This window comes from Oryctolagus cuniculus, chromosome 16 (genome assembly GCF_051225735.1).
Source record: "Oryctolagus cuniculus isolate XC-2025 breed Fujian yellow rabbit chromosome 16, ASM5122573v1, whole genome shotgun sequence".
NCBI classification, from domain to species: Eukaryota; Metazoa; Chordata; class Mammalia; order Lagomorpha; family Leporidae; genus Oryctolagus; species Oryctolagus cuniculus.
In genome coordinates, this window is record NC_142882.1 from 2,130,712 (window position 1) to 2,150,201 (window position 19,490).

Consider the following 19,490-nt stretch of genomic DNA (forward strand, 5'->3'; position numbering starts at 1 on the left):
CCACTGTGCAGCTCCGTCCTGGTTCTGACGCAGAGTCTGAGCCTCCATCGGGACAACCTCGCTGCTGTCACGGCCGTGCGCCAGGCAGTGGCAGGACCTGCTTCGTCAGGGACGGGGGCGGGGAGAGCGGGGAAGGCCCTTGATTTCTTTGTGCAGTGTATATTATTTATTTATTTATTTTTAAAGATTTATTTATTTATTTGAAAGAGTTACACAGAGTGAGGAGTGAGGAGAGGCAGAGAGGGAGAGAGAGGTCCTCCATCCGCTGGTTCACTCCCCAAATGGCCACAATGGCTGGAGCTGCACTGATGTGAAGCCAGGAGCCAGGAGCTTCTTCTGGGTCTCCCACGCAGGTGCAGGGGCCCAAGGAATTGGGCCATCTTCTACTGCTTTCCCAGGCCACAGCAGAAAGCTGGATCAGAAGTGGAGCAGCCGGGACTCGAACCAGCGCCCGTATGGGATGCTGGCACTGCAGGCCAGGGCTTTAACCTGCTGTGCCACAGTGCCGGCCCCATGCAGTGTATTTTTAAAAAATGTTTATTTTCACCTACTTGAAAGGCAGAGAGACAGGAGGGATCCTCCATGCACTGGGTTATTCCCAAACGCCCAAGCCCGGGGCCCAGAATTCCATGTGGGCCCCCACTTAGTTTGCTTTACTTTGAAAGGCAGAGGGACAGGGAACCCCCACCCCGGGTCACTTTTCAGGGGCCTGCGATTCCCAGTGCCGGGCTGACCAGAAGCCGGAGCTCGACCCAGGCTCCCGCGTGGGGTGTCGGCATCAGCGGCTGCCTCCCGGGGTGCGCGTTAGCAAGAAGCAGGGGTGTGCAGCAGAGTGGCACTCGAACCCAGGAACTGCAGTGTGGGGTGCGGGCGAGGCGACCCAATGGCTGCCCCACGCCCGCCCCTCCGTGCCGTTTTCAGCTTGTGGCCGCTGTCCCAGCAGCCACGGGAAGCTGGTGTGGCCTCCATCGTGGCCCTGGGACAGCGTGAGGCTGTTCCCAGGCCAGGGCTGTGGGCACCCCTCGGAGCCCAGCCCTGGGGTCCCCCGAGCCCACGTGCTGCATGGCCTCCCGGGCTTGCGTTTCGAAGGTGCCTGCTGTGGCCCTCATCCCCTCGGCCGTGTCTGTCCAGCGGCTCTGCGGGGTCCAGCCTGTCCTGAGCTCCCATGGGCCTGTGTCCCCGTGCCCCCGGCACTGCGGGCTGTGGGCAGCGGCTTTTCTGAGCAGCAAATGGGCGGTCCCACCCAGCCACGGGCTCCATGAGTTCAGGGACGTCTTGAGTGCTCCCGGCCGAGTGGGACAGAGCAGAGAACCCCTGCAGACGGCACCAGAGGCCAGGCCCCTCTTCCTTGGGGTGACACGGTGCCAGGCCATGCGCCGGGCCTGCCCTCGGGGACGCCCACCTTCCACCCCTGCTGGGCACCGGACCCTGCTTTGTTGGAAGGTGGGGCACGCGGTGGTCCGGGGGTTCTCTGAGGGGCAGACCTCCTGGGGCAGGGACCTGGGAGGAGAGAGCGTGGGGGCGGCGCCCTCCAGGCCCGAGGGGACGTGGCTCTTCATCCCCGAGAGCCCCGGTGTGCATCGGCAGCGGCAGCGCGGTGCGCACGCCTCACGTCCACCCGGGTGCAGGCTGTCGGAGCCGCCGTGGTGCTGCACTGGGGTCGCAGCCTTGCTGTGGCTGCTCTGCCCTCGGAAGCCCCCTCGGTCCTCTGCCCCGGCCAGCAGAGCTCTGGACTGGAGCAGGGCCGCAGGCCAGGTGGGTCAGCCCTGAATTCCGGCGTGGAGTGGGCCCAGGAGCTGTCACCTGGCCGGTCCTTGGCTTAGCTCACCCCTCCGTCCCCGGGGGACTCTGGGTCTGGGGCCGCAGGCAGCTGCAGAGGTGGGCGCAGTGGCAGAGCTGGGTGGCTCGGCGGGCTGGTGCCCTCACCCACGACCCCTGCCAGGCGGCCACTGACCCCGTCGCCCTGTGTTTGAGGACCCCTGGTGAGGAGGGGCTGTGGTGCAGGCGTGGCACGGGCAGCTGGGGCCCGCCTGGTGGCCTCCTGCGGGGTGCAGGCGAGCTCACGGGCCCCCCGGGTGGCCGAGGGCAGTCACGCTAGGGGAGCTGGCCGGGGCCCCTGAGCCAGTGCCTCGCTGAGGCCTCACCGTGTGCGTAGTCTCCCACACGCGCTGTGTGACTCTGCAGAGGAGGGAGAGAGGCTTTGAGCTGGGGCGGGCCTGCGGCTCCCGCAGGATCACCCGGGCCCAGGCGTCCTCCGCAGGGGCCGTTGCACTGCGTGTCCGCAGGTCCCAGGGTCAGGACGCTGCGGGCCTCCGGCGGCCTCCCGCATCTCCACACCACACATCCTGCCCCCTCCCTCCTCTGCTCTGCGCCTGGGACATGGGGCCCTGGCTCTCCTCACCCCCTCCCCAGTGTGGGCACCCACCCTGGCCCTGTGTAGCCAGGAGCCCTTGTTCTAAAATGAGCAGGGCGAGGGGGCAGTCCCGCAAGCCTGGGCGCTCGGAGCAGCCAGCCTTGCCCACGCCTGTCCCCCAGCAGAGGAGGTTTCTAAAATCAGGAGCGCACCGCGACTGCGGCCCTAAACCGCCCGACCCGGCCCCGAGCTCCCGCTGGCCGCCAGGACCCCGCGGTGCCCCGAGGGTGCTCCTGTCCATGCCGCTCCCATGCCCCTTTCTGCCAGCCGGGCCCTCCTGGCTCCAGCACTCACGGGGCAGCCCTGGTTCGGAGGCGGGGCTTTTCTTGTGCGCCCCAGCACTTTGGGAGCATGTTAGCCTGGGCCGGCAGGAGAGCCACCTTCCCCCTCCCCCCGCGCTGGCCACACCTGCAGCTTCCCGAGGCTTCCCGTGCCCATCAGGGACCCCGGCGCTCGAATCCAAGCCGGGCCCTTCAGGTCTCCCGCGCAGTGCCAAGGCGCCCGCTGGTGTGGGCTGTCTCCTGTGGCCACCGCACCATTTCCGGGCAGGAAGCCGCCGGGTTCTCCACACCTTCGCCGACACTCGTGACCACCGTCTCTGGGCCTGGCGAATGGTGCATGTGACGCTGTGCCCTGGTGGTTCCGACTGCTGCTTCCCGCACGCCCCGCGGCGCACCTGCTGTGTGCCGTCGTGTGTTCAGACCCAGCCCATCATGTGATTGGGCTGTTTGCCTTGTCTTCTGTCAGAGGGAGAGGGAGTTTCTGTCTTCTGATTCACTGTCCGCCGTCTGTGGCCTTCAGGGCTCGGCTGTCCAGGTTTCCCATGTAGGTGCAGGCTGGGCCAGGAGGAGGGGGACCCTACCAGGCACCGTGGGCTGCGGCACCGCACGCCCGTGCTGTGTGTCTGAGTGGGGTGACAGAGCCTGCCTCCGTGGCGCCCCTGGGCGGTCCCGTGAACCCCCTGCCCAGTCCTGTGAGCCCCCTGCCCGTGCCTCTGTACCACCAGCTGCTGGCCGGGCCCTGTGCGGCTGTCGGGGATGTGTGTGCGTGGTTTTGCCTCCTCCCCCACGGCGCACTCAGGAGGGGCAGAGCCTGGAGATTATGAGCCATTTCAATTTATGGTTTACCTACCAGAAAAAGTCATTTCTGCACAGATAAGACAGAAAAGCACGCACTCGCGGCTCCGAGCGGCGTGAGGCTGGGGCAGGGTGGCCCCGGGGGTCCTTTGTCTGCCGTTCACACTGCGGAAGCCGTCTCTGCAGCGTGGCCCCGGGGCTGCACACCCACCTGCCCCGTGGGGTGCGAGACCCCCCAGTCTGTGAAGGACGAGGTCCGGGCTCCTGTTCAGGGCTCATGGCGCCTGGAGCCCTGCCCTGGGTGCACAGGCCGTGTGCAGTGGGGGCGTGTGGGAGCTGGCCCGAGGGAGGCGTGGCTGGGTCCGGGGCCTGTCCCTCCCCCGGGCGCGAGTCCTAGGGGCGACCCTGGCCCCAGTGCAGGGCACAGGCTGGCGACTCCCCCTGGCCTCTCTGCCCTTCGTGGACTGTGGGAGGAGCCTTAACGGTGCTGAGCCGCGAGCCCCCACGTAGACACAAGACGGGGCCTGGTGAGCTCTGGGGACCCGAGGCCCCGTCTCCCTGCCGCCAGCCTGTCTGTGGCTCCTCTGTGGCCGCTGGCCCGGCTGCTGGTGATGCTGATGTCCCGGCAGCGTTGCTCCTGGAGCGAGGGCTCTGCCCCAGCCGGGGGACACGCGCACGCCTGTGCCGATGCGGGGCTGCGGCCGGGAAGGTGAGGGGGCCTCGCGGCGTCCCAGAGGCCCATGGGGTGGCAGTGGTCATGGTGGTGACCCAGGTCCCGCCTGTGGCCAGGGGTGCAGGCGCCTGGGACAGGATAGAGGCGTGGGCGGCCCTGGGAACCGAGGGCTCGGTCAGGGCCCTGGCCATGGTGGCCGCCCCTCTGGTGCCGTCTGCTGTGCAGGGGTGTTTGTGACGGCCTGTCCCCGAGAGCCGTCGCCACCCGCTGTCCACAGCACAAGAGGCCTCCTGGGTGACCCCGGCTCTGCGGCTGCCCCAGACCTCGGCCGTGGACAATGGCGGGGGACTTGTGTGCCCGGTGGGGGGCTCCTCCCTCGCCAGCAGCCCAACGAGGGCCTGCCTCTCCCACAGCGACCCCTGCGCCGGCCCCCGCGCCTGGTGGCAGCTACGGCGTCTCTAGGCCTTGCTTCCGCCGCGGGAGAGAGCGGCCGGCCTTCCGGATCCGGCTCCGGCTCTGCCGCGCATTCCCGGGCGTGTGCTGCCCTCTGCTGCCCGCGGTGGGGAGCGCTTTGGGGAACCCGCAGCCTGCATGGTGGGGGGGTTTCAGCGGAGGGCTCCCCGCCCCTGTCTCTCTGCAGAGGGGAGGGGCGTGGTCAGGCTCTCCCAAGTTCTCGGGCTTCTGCGCGCTTGGACTTTTCTTACCTTTGCCAAAACCTGGGGCTACCTGAGGTCGCCCTGCCTCACCCTGGAGCACTCAGAAGGCCAAGGAGGCCCCTCCCGAGAGGGTCTCTCGCCCGGCGCCCTGGTGCGTGGAGGAGCCGGTGGCCTGAGCCCCTCCCCCGCCCCGCCCCACCCCGCGCTGCTCGCCGTCTCGTGGTCACAGACTCCGGCACCGGGCCTGGGCCCTGCTCTCAGCAGCCGGACCCGGGCCCTGCTCTCAGCAGCCGGACCCGAAGCGGGGGCCTGGAGGCCACAGGGCGGCACTGAGGCCGCTGCCGGCGGCCGGCCCCTGACCAGGAGAGCTTTGATTTCCGAGGGCCCTGGTGTAAAATTAGCGCGCCGGCTTCTGGTGTCGGCCGGCTCGCAAAAGTAGGACGTCCACCTCCGCCTCTGGTCAGCCGCGCGTGGGCACGGGGCTCGGCGTGCGGCAGAGGCTCACGCACTCTTGTCCCTGCAGGTGTGGCGCCCGGCAGCCGCGGCCATGGGGTCTGAGGACCACGGGGCCCAGAACCCCAGCTGTAAGATCATGACCTTCCGCCCGACCATGGAGGAGTTCAAGGACTTCAACAAATACGTGGCCTACATCGAGTCGCAGGGGGCCCACCGCGCGGGCCTGGCCAAGGTGGGTGGCGCGCCAGCCCCTCTCCGCAGGTGGTGGTCGTGCCGCGGCGGCCGGGCTGCGGGGAGGCCTCGCCTGGGGCCGGCAGGGACTGGGCTGCGCCTGTGACGTCAGCGCTTCCAGATGGTGACGCCTGCTGGGGGCTGCTGCCCGTGCCACCCGCTCCCTGCCGCTGCGCGCGTGCGATTGCACACTCACGCTGTCACACTCACACACATTCTCTCTCACACACACACTCCCATATACACACTCACATTCTCTCTTGCACACACTCCCATATACACACTCACACACACGCACACTGCTGCCCGTACAGCCCCGCCCATGCAATGCACGCGTGCGACTGCGCACTCACACTCACACACATTCTCTCTCACTCACACACACTGCTGACCGGCTGTCTTGAAGCTGTGGCGCGGCCCACAGGTGGCGCCGGCGTCCGTGTGCCTGTCTGGGTGGTGCCCGCCCAGCTGGGCCCTTCCAGGTGCTTCCTTGGAGTAATTTTTTTTAAGACTTATTTGAAAGGCAGAGTTACACAGAGACAGGGAGGGAGGGAGGGAGGGAGGGACATCTCCCACCTGCGGGTTCACTCCCCAGATGCCCGCCATGGCCGGGGCTGGGCCGGGCCAAAGCCGGGAGCTTCTTCTGGGGCTCCCACCTGTAGGCCGGGGCCAAACACTGGGCCGCCCTCCCCTGGCGTTCCCAGGCCATAGCCAGGAGCTGGCTGGGAGTGGAGCAGCTGGGCCGTGAGCCAGTGCCCGCCTGGGGTGCTGGCTTAGCCCTCGTGGGGCCCAGTGCCGGCCCCTGCTGTGGGATTTTTAAAATTTATTTACTTATTTATTTGAAAGAGTCACAGAGGAAGTGACAGAAAGAGAGAGGGAGAGAGGTCTTCCATCCACTGGTTCACTCCCAAGTGGCTGCACTGGCCAGGGCTGGGTCAGGCTGAAGCCAGGAGCCGGGAGCTCCATCCGGGTCTCCCATGCAGGTGCAGGGGCCCAAGGACTGGGGCCATCGTCCATTGCTCTCCCAGGCCACAGCAGGGAGCTGGATGGGAGGTGGAGCAACCAGGACTCGAACCGGCGCCCATGTGGGAGGTGACTTTGCCCGCTGCAGCACGGCGCCGGGCTCCCTCCCCCATTTGTAAATCTTTCTCTCATCCAAGGTCTCTGGGTGTGACTGGGACCCTTCCAGTCGGCTGAGGCTCAGGTCCCCTGCCCTCAACTGGGGCCCTGGGGGTGTGGAGTGGGTGGGCGGGCATGGCCGGGTCTCTGCTGTCCTGGGCGTCTTGCTGCGTGGTGGGGGTGGTGAGAGGAGGCCCTATGCGTGCAGCCCCTCCCTGGGTGCTGTGCACACGTGGGGCCCATCCTTCCGCCACCTCTGGTGCAACCCACTCCCACGTTCATGCTCACGTAGCTGACCTGGGGGAAGCCGCAGGGCCAGGGCAACGGAGGGGAGGGGTGGGGCTCTGTGGGTACCCCTGGGTGCAGTGGGGGGTGGCTTGTGTGTATGCCAGCCGCAGCCACAGTGGCACACGTGTGCCACAGCAGGCCCAGGGGCCCTGGGCGTAGCACCAGACGCCTTGTAGATGCTTTCTCAGGGGCTTCTGTTGTCCTGGGCCTGGTCCTCGGACCCCAGGGATGGATGTGGCCGGGTCAGCCTGCGCCCCGAGGGCTTTCCCTCGGCTCGGCTGCCCCAGCACCTGCTGTGCGGCCAGAGGCACCTGCTGTGCGGCACCTGCACGGCCTCTGGACGTCTTTGCCGGGGCAGGGCTCCTGACCGTGGGGGGCCAGCTCACCGGGGTCTCTCGGCCGACGCCTCTGGGGCAGGTTCGGGAGAAGCCTCCTGTTGCTCCGCTGAGCCAGCCCTGGCGCCCGGGCACCTGTTGCATGGGAGGAGGGGCAGGTCCCTGGGGCCGCTGGAGTCTGGGGGTCTTTGCCTCAAGGGGCTCCCGGGCGGGTGCAGTGCCCTTTCCTGCTGCCAGAGGGCGCAGAAGCACGCGGAGCCTGCGGCCAAGTGCGGGATTCAGGGTTTACTTATTTATCAACTAAGGACTGACTTATTAGAGAGGCAGAGTTACAGGCAGAGAAGGGGAGAGGCAGAGAGAGACGTCTTCCATCCGCTGGTTCACTCTGCAAACGGCCGCAACAGCCAGAGCTGGGCCTATCGGAAGCCAGGAGCCAGGAGCTTCTTCAGGGTCTCCCATGGGGTGCAGGGCCCAAGCACTTGGGCCATCCTCCACTGCACTCCCTGGCCATAGCAGAGAGCTGGCCTGGAAGAGGGGCAACCGGGACAGAATCCGGCGCCCCGACCGGGACTAGAACCCGGTGTGCCGGCGCCACAGGCGGTGCCGGCCCTGGGTGGGTCTTGTGTGCGGAGAGCGTGGCTGCCTCCTGGGGGCCAGCGTTACACATCGGAGTCCTGGTCCCTGTGCCAGCTCCTGGGCTCCCGATCCAGCTCCCTGCCCACGCGCCTGGGAGGCGGCGCTGACGGCTCAAGTCCTGGGGCCCCTGCACCCACGCGGGAGACTGACTGCAGGCTCTTGTAGGCGTGGGGGGATGTAGGCGTGGGGGGACGCGGCGGCAGAGAGAAGCCTTCCTCTGTCTCGCTCGCGGGAGGAGCGGCCGCTGAGCCCCGTGTGCCCCCAGGTCATCCCCCCGAAGGAGTGGAGGCCGCGGCAGACGTACGACGACATCGACGACGTGGTGATCCCGGCGCCCATCCAGCAGGTGGTCACCGGGCAGTCGGGGCTCTTCACGCAGTACAACATCCAGAAGAAGGCCATGACCGTGGGCGAGTACCGGCGCCTGGCCAACAGCGAGAAGTACGCGGCGCGGCCGGTCTCCTCCCCCCCCCCCCCCCGCCCGGTGCTGGTCCCCACGCCGTCCTGACCGGCCGCGCGCGTGCCGCTCGCCCCCAGGTACTGCACCCCGCGGCACCAGGACTTCGACGACCTGGAGCGCAAGTACTGGAAGAACCTCACCTTCGTCTCGCCCATCTACGGCGCCGACATCAGCGGCTCCCTGTACGACGAGGTGAGGCGACGCCCCCGCAGGGCCGGCGGGCGGGCGGGCGGGCGCGGACGGGGTGCGGCGGGACGGCCCGCGGGAGAACCGCAGAGCCCTGGCGCCCCGGGCGTCTCTGCGCTGCCCCCCCCCCCCGCTCTTGTCTCGTGTCCCGTGCGCGTGTTTTCTGTCTGTGGTGTCTGTGTCTCCCCGTCCTGTCGCGGACCCCGCCCCGCCGGGGATTCGGTGCTCTGCGCAGTGGGGCTTCCGTGGCCGGCCTGGCGCAGCCGCCTCCGCCCCTGGGGAGGCCGAGAAAGGCTTGCTCTGGCGGCGGGAGGGTGGGGCGCCCCGCCTCCCCGGCCCTCGCGTCCAGCCTAGGCCGCCCCGGGTCGTGAACCCGCGGTGCAGCCCACGCGCGACCCGCCCGGCCCGGGCTGGGCTGGGGCTGAGCTCCCTTCTGGGCCCCGCCTGGCCTGGTTCCCAGTGCCGCCCCGTGTCCCCTGCTGCTGCCCCAGAGCCCTGGCCCTGCCGCTGGCTCGGGAGGTTCACTTCCCGCGGCTGCCCACGCGTGTGGCGGCGCCTGGGCTGTGTCCCCCGAGGCTGCGTCCCCCCAGGCTGGGGTGCATTCCGGGGCCAGCCGACAGGCGGGCTCTCCGAGCTGGGGGCGGGCCCTGGGGCTGACTGACAGGCAGGCTCTGGGCTGGGGGCGGGCCCTGGGCAGGGGGTGGGCTCTGGGGCTGGCTGACAGGCAGGCTCTGGGCTGGGGGCGGGCCCTGGGCAGGGGGCGGGCTCTGGGGCTGGCTGACAGGCGAGCTCTGGGCCGGGGGCGGGCTCTCGGGCTGGCTGACAGGCAGGCTCTGGGCTGGTGGTGGGCTGTGGGGCTGGCTGACAGTGGGCTCTGGGCTGGGGGCGGGCCCCGGGGCTGGGGGCGGGCTCTGAGGCTGGCTGACAGGCAGGCTCTGGGCTGGGGGCGGGCCCTGGGGCTGACTGACAGGCAGGCTCTGGGCTGGGGGCGGGCCCCAGGGCTGGGGGCGGGCCCTGGGGCTGGCTGACAGGCAGGCTCTGGGCTGGGGGCGGGCCCTGGGCAGGGGGCGGGCTCTGGGGCTGGCTGACAGGCAGGCTCTGGGCTGGGGGCGGGCCCTGGGCAGGGGGCAGGCTCTGGGGTTGGCTGACAGGCAGGCTCTGGGCTGGGGGCGGGCCCTGGGCAGGGGGCAGGCTCTGGGGCTGGCTGACAGGCGGGCTCTGGGCCGGGGCGGGCTCTGGGCCGGGGGCGGGCTCTGGGGCTGGCTGACAGCGGGCTCTGGGCGGGGCGGCTCTGGGCCGGGCGTGGGCTCTGGGCGGGGGCGGCTCTGGGGCTGGCTGACTGTGGGCTCTGGGGCTGGCTGACGGCGGGCTCTGGGCGGGGGCGGCTCTGGGCCGGGCCGTCCTGCGCGGCTGACGCGGGCTCTGGGCCGGGGGCGGCTCTGGGCGGGGGGCGGGCTCTGGGCCGGGGGCGGGCTCTGGGGCTGGCTGACGGCGGGCTCTGGGCGGGGGCGGCTCTGGGCCGGGGGCGGGCTCTGGGGCTGGCTGATGGCGGGTTCTGGGCCGGGGCCGTCCTGCGCGGCTGACGCGGCTCTGGGCCCAGGACGTGGTGCAGTGGAACATCGGGAACCTGCGCAGCATCCTGGACATGGTGGAGCGCGAGTGCGGCACCATCATCGAGGGCGTGAACACGCCCTACCTCTACTTCGGCATGTGGAAGACCACGTTCGCCTGGCACACGGAGGACATGGACCTGTACAGCATCAACTACCTGCACTTCGGCGAGCCCAAGTCCTGGTGAGTCCGGAACCGGGGTGGGGAGGGGTCTGGCCCGGGTGCCCTGGCTGTGTTTACGGTCGGGCAGGGCTGGGCCCTCCCCTCTGCCGTGGAGACCCCGTGGGTAGGAGGACACCCGGGGTGCTGCTCCGCCAGCCACAGCCCCGGCCACACGCGGGCTCCTGGGGCCTCCTGCAGGTCTGCTCACGGACGCTGTGGGGTGTGTGTGTTCACCGTCCAGGGAGCAGGGAGCCGTGCAGATGGCGGCGGTCTTGGCGGTCACTGTGTTTGCAGCAGCTTGAGCTGCCCTGGGGGCCGTGGAGCGGGCCCTGCACGACGGCTCCTGGGCCTCGTGGGGCAGCGCCGCCCAGGCTGCCTGGAAGGGCCGGCCCGCAGGACCTGGTGCCCACAGCCGCCCCTCCCCTGAGGGCAAGACAGGGCTGCCCACAGGCAGGAGGGCAGCTTGGGGCAGCCCTGCGTTCCCCGGCTCTCCCCAGCTCCCGCGGGTGGTGGGCTGGAGCCCACCAGCTCCTGGACAGACGTTCCGGTGCCTTGTGCACACAGCAGGCTCCTACGCCTGCACACGGAGGCAGCAGGGCGTGTGCACGTGTGCACGTGTGTGTGTGTGTGTGTGCTCACGTGTGCGCACATGTGCACCTGCCGGGACTCGCAGTGATGGGAGCGCAGCGCCCGTCCTGCCCCCGAGGGCCGCTAGGTGGCGCTCCCGCCCTTCCGCACGGCCTGCCTGGGTGGGAATTTCCCGGGTCCTCCCGCAGCCTGGGCGCTGGGGGCAGCAGCGGCGCGGCGCTCTGCTCGCTGCAAGTCCGGCGTCCTTGTCCCGAGATTCACCGTCTCCTACAAGCAAGCAAAAAACAACAGCCCCCACGAAAAGCCCGAGGAAGCCAGCTGCCGCAGCCTGGTGACGGTTTGGCCTCGCAGGCCCCGGGTGGGGGACTGGGGCCGGGCGGCCTGGCTGGCAGGGGACGTGGGGCCCTCGAGGGGCTGGGGTGGCGCCTGGTGCCCACCACGTGTCCGCCTGTGCCCCTCTGCCCCGCGTAGCCGGCGCCGCGTGCAGCTGGGCGTCCTTTGGGCAGAGGCAGCTGTGCAATTCACCTTGAGCTTGGCGCTGGCTCCGCTCCCGAGGGGTTCACAGGGCTGCCCCAGCTGCTGCGCAGGCCGAGCTGCCCCCGCCCCCCCCCCCCCGGGCGGGACCGTCTCCCAGCCGGCTGTGCCCCGCCCTCGGGTGGGCGGCGTTGCGTCGCTGCTGTGGCCGCCGGGTTCGTGCGGAGCAGCACGGGCATGGGCTCACGGGGCAGGGGCCCAGCACCTCGCCCACCCTTGGAGTGGGACTGGAGGTGGACCCAGCCCTGGGGCGCCCTGCAGGGCGGGGCTGGTGCGCTGGGGCTGGCCCTGCCGGAGGTGACCCCCACGCCCCACCCATGACCTCTGCAGAGCGTGAGGCCTTCGTCCCGTCCCTGCTGGGTGCCACGTGGCCCGCGTGCGTGAGGTGCGTGCCCGCGGAGCTGAGTCCAGGCGGGACAGGAGCCATCGGCCTCACCCAGCCCCCGCGAGGCACCCGGGGCCTAGTGGTGCCGTGGACCCGACCCGAGGGAGCAGGGAGGTCACGTGGGCAGGGCCTCAGGGCACCTGGTCCCCTCCCCTGGGGCAGGCTTGGGGGGCTGTGTGGGCGCTGACGCTGTCCCTGGGTGACTGTGGCCCGAGGGCGGCCTGGCTGCCACCGCGTGGTGTCTGCGTCTCAGCCCCTGGAAGGGAGCCCCCCAGCTGCACCCCCCAGCCCGCACACACCCCCCCCCCAGCTACACTCCCCCCCACGGCCACCATCACATCCCTCGGACTGCGCTGGTTCCCTTGCCAGGAGGGGGCGCCGCGTTCCCAGGGGAAGCCCCCACAGAGGGGCCGGGAGCAGGGGCCTCCGTGTTCCCCTGTCTGCACCTCGGCCTTGACTGCCAGCTGCCCGTGACCTTGGGGCTCTCCTGCGGTGAATCCCTGTCTGCTGGTGTCTCCTGCTGCCCCCCCCCCCCCGACCGCAGGTCACGGTGCCCGTGCCTGCGGAGCCCTGGGCGCTCGCGGTGGTCCCTGGGCACGAGGGGCGGGGCCGGGGCTGTCGGCCGCAGGGCCTGCCCTGGCCTCTGAGGACCTGACCCACACTGGTGCTGAGGGTTTTTTCTTTGTTTTTAAATATTTGTTTACTTGGAAGGCAGGGTGACAGAGAGATTCCATCTGCTGGTTCCCTCCCCAAATGCCCGCAGTGGCCAGGGCTGGGCCAGCCAGAGCCGGGAGCCAGGAGCTCCATCTGGGTCTCCCACGCGGGTGGCAGGGCCCAGGCACTTGAGCTGTGGTCAGCTGCCTCCCAGGCGTTAGCAGGGGCTGGGTGGGGCGTGGAGCGGCCGCTCTGGCAGGGAAGCAGGGCCCCGGCGGCCACCGGCCCCTCCATCCGGCTGCGCTCGCACTGGGGGGCTCTCAGGGCGGAGCCGGCAGTTCCCGTCCTGCTCAGGAAGCGCGCATGCGTGGGCGCGGGTGGGGGCCGCCGCCGGCTGCCTGCTCCGTGTGGATGGGCGTGGGCTGCCCCGCTCTGCCCGCCAGCCGTGAGGGCAGCTGCCCTTGCCCAGGCCCTCGGGGCTCCCGGGAGCCGTCCCGAGGGCGACGCGAGGCAGCAGCTGCCGGGCCGCCGTGCGGTGCCCAGAGGCCTGGTGCGGAGTCTGTGCCGTGTGTGAGTGCGCTCTGGCGCAGCGCGCGGCCGAGGGGCGGCAGCACGGCCGGAGGCACCGCTGGGTCCGGGCCACCGTCTGGCCTCCTGCTCGGCCCTGACACCGGCGGCGCGAGCCGGCGCGGGGCGGTGCAGGCCGGCAGTGACCGCGGTCTCGCGGCATCTGCTGCTCACAGTTGCGCTCTCCCGGTCTCTCCCCGCCCTGGGGCCGCCCTGGTGCATCTGGGGGCCGCCCTGGGGGCCGCACCGGCCTGGGCCGGTGGGGACAGACGTGGCCGGCGTTTGCTCCGAGTGTCTGCGCCAGGGCTGTCCCGGCAGGCACGCGGGCCAGAGCCGGGCCGCCGAGGCGGGCAGTGCCTGGTGGGGTGGGGAGCTGGCGTCTCAGTGCGCAGGGGCTGGGTCCTGTTTCCGCGGGGCATCAGGCTCCTCTGCTCTGCCCCCTCCCTCTGTCCGTCTCTGTAGACTCTGTTAGCCCTGGTTTGGGTTTTCCGTGAGACCAGGAAGGTAGCCCGAGAGCCCCTCCCCTCCGGCTGCGGCTGCGCGGGGCCTCTGGGCTGTGGCTCTTCCTCGGACTCCTTGCTGCCCCAGATGGGCGAGGAGACTGGCCAGGGCTCCCTCGGACGTCCCAGGCGGGGTCAGACTGGGGCACGAGGCGCGTGTGGCCTTGCTCACTCGGGGGGCGTGGCTGGGCCCCTCTGTGGAGCGCATTGTTCCTAAGTGAAATGTTATTTTTCAAGAAATACTTAATTGCCAGGAAAACATGGTAATGAGCAGACAGCCTGCTGTCCAACTCCCACGCTGCACAGGGGAAGGTTCTGGGAGCTCCCGCCAGGGGCGCGGCCACCCTCTTCTGCCTTCCCGGGCTGGGGGCAGGGCTTCCCGCCTCCAGAGCCCACCGCCCTGCGGGTCCGCGTGTTCGCCGGCCCCTGGCCCAGGGTCTCGGGCCCGGAGTCTCCAGGCTCCTGTCTGTCTTTTCCAGTGAATCCGTCATCCATTTGAACATCAGGCAGACACACACAGAGCTCCCATCTGCACGTGCTCCTTCAAGGCCCACAGCAGCTGGGACTGGGCCCAGGTCCCCAGCGTGGGCATGGGTGGCGGGCCCAGTGCCGGAGCCATCACTGCCTCCCCAGGTCCCCGGCGTGGGCGCGGGTGGCGGGCCCAGTGCCGGAGCCGTCACTGCCTGCCCAGGTCCCCGACGTGGGCGTGGGTGGCGGGCCCAGTGCCGGAGCCGTCACTGCCTCCCCAGGTCCCCAGGTCCCCAGCGTGGGCGCGGGTGGCGGGCCCAGTGCCGGAGCCGTCACTGCCTGCCCAGGTCCCCGACGTGGGCGTGGGCGGCGGGCCCAGTGCCGGAGCCGTCACTGCCTCCCCAGGTCCCCGGCGTGGGCACGGGTGGCGGGCCCAGTGCCGGAGCCGTCACCGCCTGCCCAGGTCCCCGGCGTGGGCGCGGGTGGCGGGGCCCAGTGCCGGAGCCGTCACCGCCTCCCCAGGCTGTGGGTGGGCAGGGAGCTGGAGTCAGCGGCAGAGCCGGGCTGGGACCCAGGCCCTCAGGGGGACGGTGTCCTAAGCGCGGCCAGCTCTGGTCTGGAGCCTGGGGGCGGTGCCCTTCTGGTCATTCGGGTTTGTGGGTGGGCCTGGGCCTGTGGGCTTGGGCTGTGTGCGCCCCCTCCCCACCGTCCTGTCCTGAGGCCGCGCTCAGCCTCGTGCCCCGCCCCAGGAGCCCCCACTCTCGGGCCCTGGGGAGGAGCCCCGTGCAGTGGTCTGCTCACTTGGGCCCGCCCCCAGCGGGGAGTGACGGGGCATCGGGGGCGCTCGCCATCCAGCACTCCCCCCCCCCGCTCTCCCCTTCTTTCAGGCTCACATATTTGAAAGAGTGACAGAGGCAGAGATGGGGCGTGGGGGGGACCTTCCATCTGCTGGTTCGCTCCCCAGAGGCCCACAAACAGCCAGGGCTGGGCCGGGCTGAAGCCAGGAGCCGGGCGCTGTGTCCCACGCTCTCCCGCGGGTACAGGGCCCACGTGCTGGGCGTCTCCGCTGCTGTCCGGGTGCAGCAGCTGCCGCTCCAGTCAGCGCTCGGTGGGTCCAGTGCTGCGGGCGGTGGCTTCACTCACGGCAGCGGGCGCCCCTCGGCAGACGTCCCTCACCGCAAATCCCGGCACGCAGGCAGCTAGGCTTAGGTGACCCCCACCCCGCCCCCCCAGCTGGCGGCTGTGGCTGCGGTCCGGCTGTCTCTGTGTGTGTATGTGGTGTGCACCTGTGTCCCGGCTGTCTCTGTGTGTGGTGTGCGCCTGTGTCCTGTCTGTGTGTGTGTGTGTGCCTGTGTCCTGTCTGTGTGTAGTGTGCCCTGTGCCCCGGCTGTCTGTGTGTGTGTGTGTGGTGTGCACCTGTGTCCTGTCTGTGTGTGTGGTGTGCCCTGTGTCCCGGCTGTGTGTGTGTGTGTGTGGTGTGCACCTGTGTCCTGGCTGTGTGTGGTGTGCCCTGTGTCCTGTCTCTGTGTGTGTGTGTGTGGTGTGCCCTGTGTCCTGTCTCTGTGTGTGTGTGTGTGGTGTGCCCTGTGTCCTGTCTGTCTGTGTGTGGTGTGCACCTGTGTCCTGTCTCTGTGTGTGTCTGTGTGTGGTGTGCCCTGTGTCCTGTCTGTCTGTGTGTGGTGTGCCCTGTGTCCCGGCTGTCTGTGTGTGGTGTGCCCTGTGCCCCGACTGTCCTCTGCAGGCTCTGCCCGCGAGGTGTGGCTGAGCGCCCGCTCTGGTTGAGCGCCACGTGTGCACTGTTGTCTCGCCTGTGCTCAGCAGTGCCGTGCTTGTCTCTCTGTGTGTGGCCGTCGTTTGTGGGTCTCCCTGGCTGTGCCTTCATCGGCCTGCCCTGCCCTGCCCACCACTCAGCATCCGAGCCTTCGCAGGGTGGCCATTGCAAAAGACCTGTTGTCACCTTGCCTGCTGTCAGGGACGCCTCCTGCTCGCGGCCCTCACTGTGAGTGGCCATAGCAGCGGCCACACTGCATGGCCATGTTGCCCGTCCATTTTTGGACGCGGCCGCCTGTCCTGGTTTTCAGACAAGGCACAGGCTGGCGCAGCGTTGGCTCACGGCCACAGAGCTTGGCAGCTGTGGACTCTGGCATCTGGGCCGCCTGCCGGAGCCCGCGTTCCCAACCACGGCTCCGTCCTGCCCTGGAAGTGCCCCTGAGCCAGAGTGCGGAGGGCCAGGCCCTCGCTCACCCTGTCCCACAGGCAGGCCTGGCCTGGTCGGCAGAGGTGGCGGGAACTGGGGGCTGCCTCAGTGGGTCCTGCCGAGCTGGCACCGGGGCTCTTGGGCTCGGGGAGGTGATGGGGGCTGGCAGAGGGTCTGCCTCCTTCCACGTGTGGCTTCCAAGGTCACCCTGCTGGCGCGGAAGGAGTTGCCCTGGGGGTTGCACGGCCGGCCTGGGCGTAGCCCGTGACCTCTGGGGGTTGTGCGGCCGGCCTGGGCGTAGCCCGTGACCTCTGGGGGTTGTGCGGCCGGCCTGGGCGTAGCCCGTGACCTCTGGGGGTTGCACGGCCAGCCTGGGTGTAGCCCGTGACTTCTGCCCGCACCCCATGGGTCAGCAGCTGCTGCGTGGTCTCGACAAGCAGCAAGGGAGGCTGGGTAGTGTCCCCAGGTGAGCCGGTGGGGGCTGGAGCCCTCCGGGGCTCAGCAGGAGGTGGCTCACAGCGTGTAGGCTCGGCCAGAGTGGGGGGGGGAGCTGGGAGGAGCTTTTGGTGTACCTGCCCAGGAGCCCCCAAGATGCAGGTGGGGAAACTGAGGCACTGGGGGAGGAGAGTGGGCCAGAGCGTCCCGCGTGGGCCCCGTGGGCCGGGCGCTGGCCAGGCCAGAGCAGGAAGCCCAGCGTTCTCCTGGGCCAGGGATGGATTGCCCGAGGCAGGCCGGGCAGGGGCGCTCCAGGGAAGCCCATGGCCAGGCACGGGCATTGCCACAGGGGCAGGCACAGTGCCCACCCCTGCGTCTGTGGCTCCGTGGCCCTGGTGTGTGGGGGGCTGGGCAGGGTCTGGACCTGGGGCGTCCGTGTGTCCGGGCGCAGGCCTGTAGTGGCTCTGTGTGCTGGCAGGCTGTGGACCTGGGGCGTCCGTGTGTCCGGGCGCAGGCCTGTGGTGGCTCTGTGTGCTGGCAGGCTGTGGACCTGGGGCACTTGTGTGTCCGGGCGCAGGCCTGTGGTGGCTCTGGGTGCTGGCAGGCTGTGGACCTGGGGCGTCCGTGTGTCCGGGCGCAGGCCTGTGGTGGCTCTGTGTGCTGGCAGGCTGTGGACCTGGGGCGCTTGTGTGTCCGGGCGCAGGCCTGTGGTGGCTCTGGGTGCTGGCAGGCTGTGGACCTGGGGTGTCCGTGTGTCTGGGTGCTGGCAGGCTGTGGCAGGAGCAGATGGGCTTTCGCTTCCGAGCCTTTTGTTCAAAGTGGGCGCTTTGGACTTGCAAGGGGTGCGCGCCGGTTGTGGTGCGTAGGCGCCCGCGGCGGTGCCGGGCGAGTGGCAGGATTCTCGCTGGCTGTGGGCTCCTGTTCCAGTGGGCCCACTGGGCAGCCTGGAGACAGGAAGTGTTCAGGCTGTCGGGGCTGGGGCCACGGGGGCCCAAATCCCTGACCCTCCGCCCCAGCCCCTGTAGGGTGGGCTCTCAGTCAGGGTCTGCTGTCCGCGGCAAGTTCCCCTGGAATTTGTTGGAAACACGGTGGTGGGGAGCGTGCACTGCCCCAGGGCCGCCCCCCAGGGGTGTAGGTGGGGTGGGGTGGACAGGGCGGGCATCTGAGGGCCTCAGTGCAGCAGCGCCCCTGCTGGGCGTGAGCCGCCTGCCCCTCCTCCCCACGCCTGCTTCACCCCGGTGAGCGTCGCCCCGCCAGCACCCAGAGCCCCGAGCGGTGCCCTGAGCCGCGGGGGGCCCTGGCTGGGGCTCAGCTGGGGCACAGACGGGCGCGTGTGGCAGCCGGGGGACCCGCACACCCTCTGAGGCCGGTCCTGTGATGGCGAGGGCGCGTGTGTCCCGACACGGAGCAGCAGGTGTGCGTGACGGAGAGGCCCACGCACGCAGAGGGGCACGAGCCAGCCCACGCGGGGGAGTCTGGGCCGCCCTCGGCCGCAGGCCGCGTCCCCGTGCCGTGAGCAGGCTGCAGCCCGGCGGCTCCTGTTCCCTCTTGGGCGGCTCCTGCCTTCTGGCTGACGCTGGGCCCGAGGGCGGCTGGCCCCGGCTGGCCCCTCGCCTGCGCCTGTCGCCTGTCGCCAGCGGCCCTGGCCTCTCAGGCCCTGTTGTGCCGCCCTGTCCTGGTTCCCTCCTGTGCTGTGCATTTGAGCAGAAATGGACCTGGGGGCCAGGGGCGTCCCCTGCTCAGGTCCACACAGCGCTGGAGGGGCTTTGGGGACAGGCAGGCGGGGCGGGGGCGGGGCGGCTGCCCCCGGTGGCTGCAGGAGCCGACACCCAGGCTGTTTGGAAGGGGGTTGGGAGGCTGCCATGGGTTAAGGGCCCATGCTGGACCCACACTCGGGCCACCCCTCCGCACCCCTGCCTGTCACCGGCACCTGCTCTGGCCCTGAGCCGTGACCTTGCAGCCTTGGTCTCTGCAGACCGTAAAAACAGCCCCAGCCTGAGCTGACCCGGGGCTGGGGTCCGAGCAGACCAGTGCTGCTGGCCTGAGGCTCCGCCCATTCACCGAGGGAAGCCGGGGGGGGGGGGGTGCTGAGCTGGAGGCCTGTGGGGAGCCCCGGGCGGCTGCTGCCTCAGGACCTCCAGCAGGCACTGTGGCCGGTCCACCCCAGGCTCCCTGTGCCTCCGCAGCACTGGTCGGTCTGGTGCCCCCTCCCCTTCCTGAGCCCCTGCGCTCAGGGCTCTCCTGTGAAATGTCATTATTTGAAATCACAGCAGGGCTGGCGGAGATACCAATCCATGGCCTATTGTCCCGTGCAGCAATCCATTACAGATAACACCCCGGCTCTGCTCGGCTCGCCTCCGGGGTTCCTTCCTGGGCACAAGCCGCGCGCCCGTGATGTCGTCTCCGACACGAGCACGGGGTTGTGTCTCGCAGCACCGGGCCGGCGCTGGGGCCTCCTGGGCAGCCACGGCCGGGATTTCCTGAGAGGCGGGCAGGCGTCTGCCCCGTGCTCTTGGGGAGCTGTGCGGCCAGGCCGAGCCGTCGGGGAGCGGACCCGGGCTGCCTGGTAGCTCAAACCCACTCCTCTCCCGAGAGAGGGGGGGACTCGCGCCTCCCTCCTCCTGCAGGCCACCCCTTGCCCCGGCTTCCCTGCCGGCTCCCGCCAAGCTCAGGGACAAGCCTGGGGGCCTGGGTGTTTCCCGTGACTCCGCGTCCCGCCGGCGGGCTGTGCGCAGGGCTGCTGCTACGTTTCAGCCATGATGCGGGCGCCCACGCGCGTCTCCGGGGTCACAGTGCAAAGGCAGCCCCGGCCCCTGCTCCCGCTGCCCGCCCGCCCGCCCGCCCGCAGGTGCAGGGGCGC

At 70.1% G+C, this 19,490-nt stretch overlaps 1 protein-coding gene across 1 annotated transcript in view; it reads left to right on the plus strand.

Annotated features, from left to right (window-relative positions):
- KDM4B (lysine demethylase 4B) overlaps window positions 1–19,490 on the plus strand; it is a 95,283-nt gene that overhangs the window by 22,983 nt on the left and 52,810 nt on the right. Inside the window, 4 exon segments of the mRNA XM_070058683.2 lie at window positions 5,342–5,506; window positions 8,149–8,324; window positions 8,421–8,535; window positions 10,130–10,323. Coding sequence (XP_069914784.2) covers window positions 5,366–5,506; window positions 8,149–8,324; window positions 8,421–8,535; window positions 10,130–10,323 — 626 coding nt within the window. The 5' untranslated portion in view covers window positions 5,342–5,365.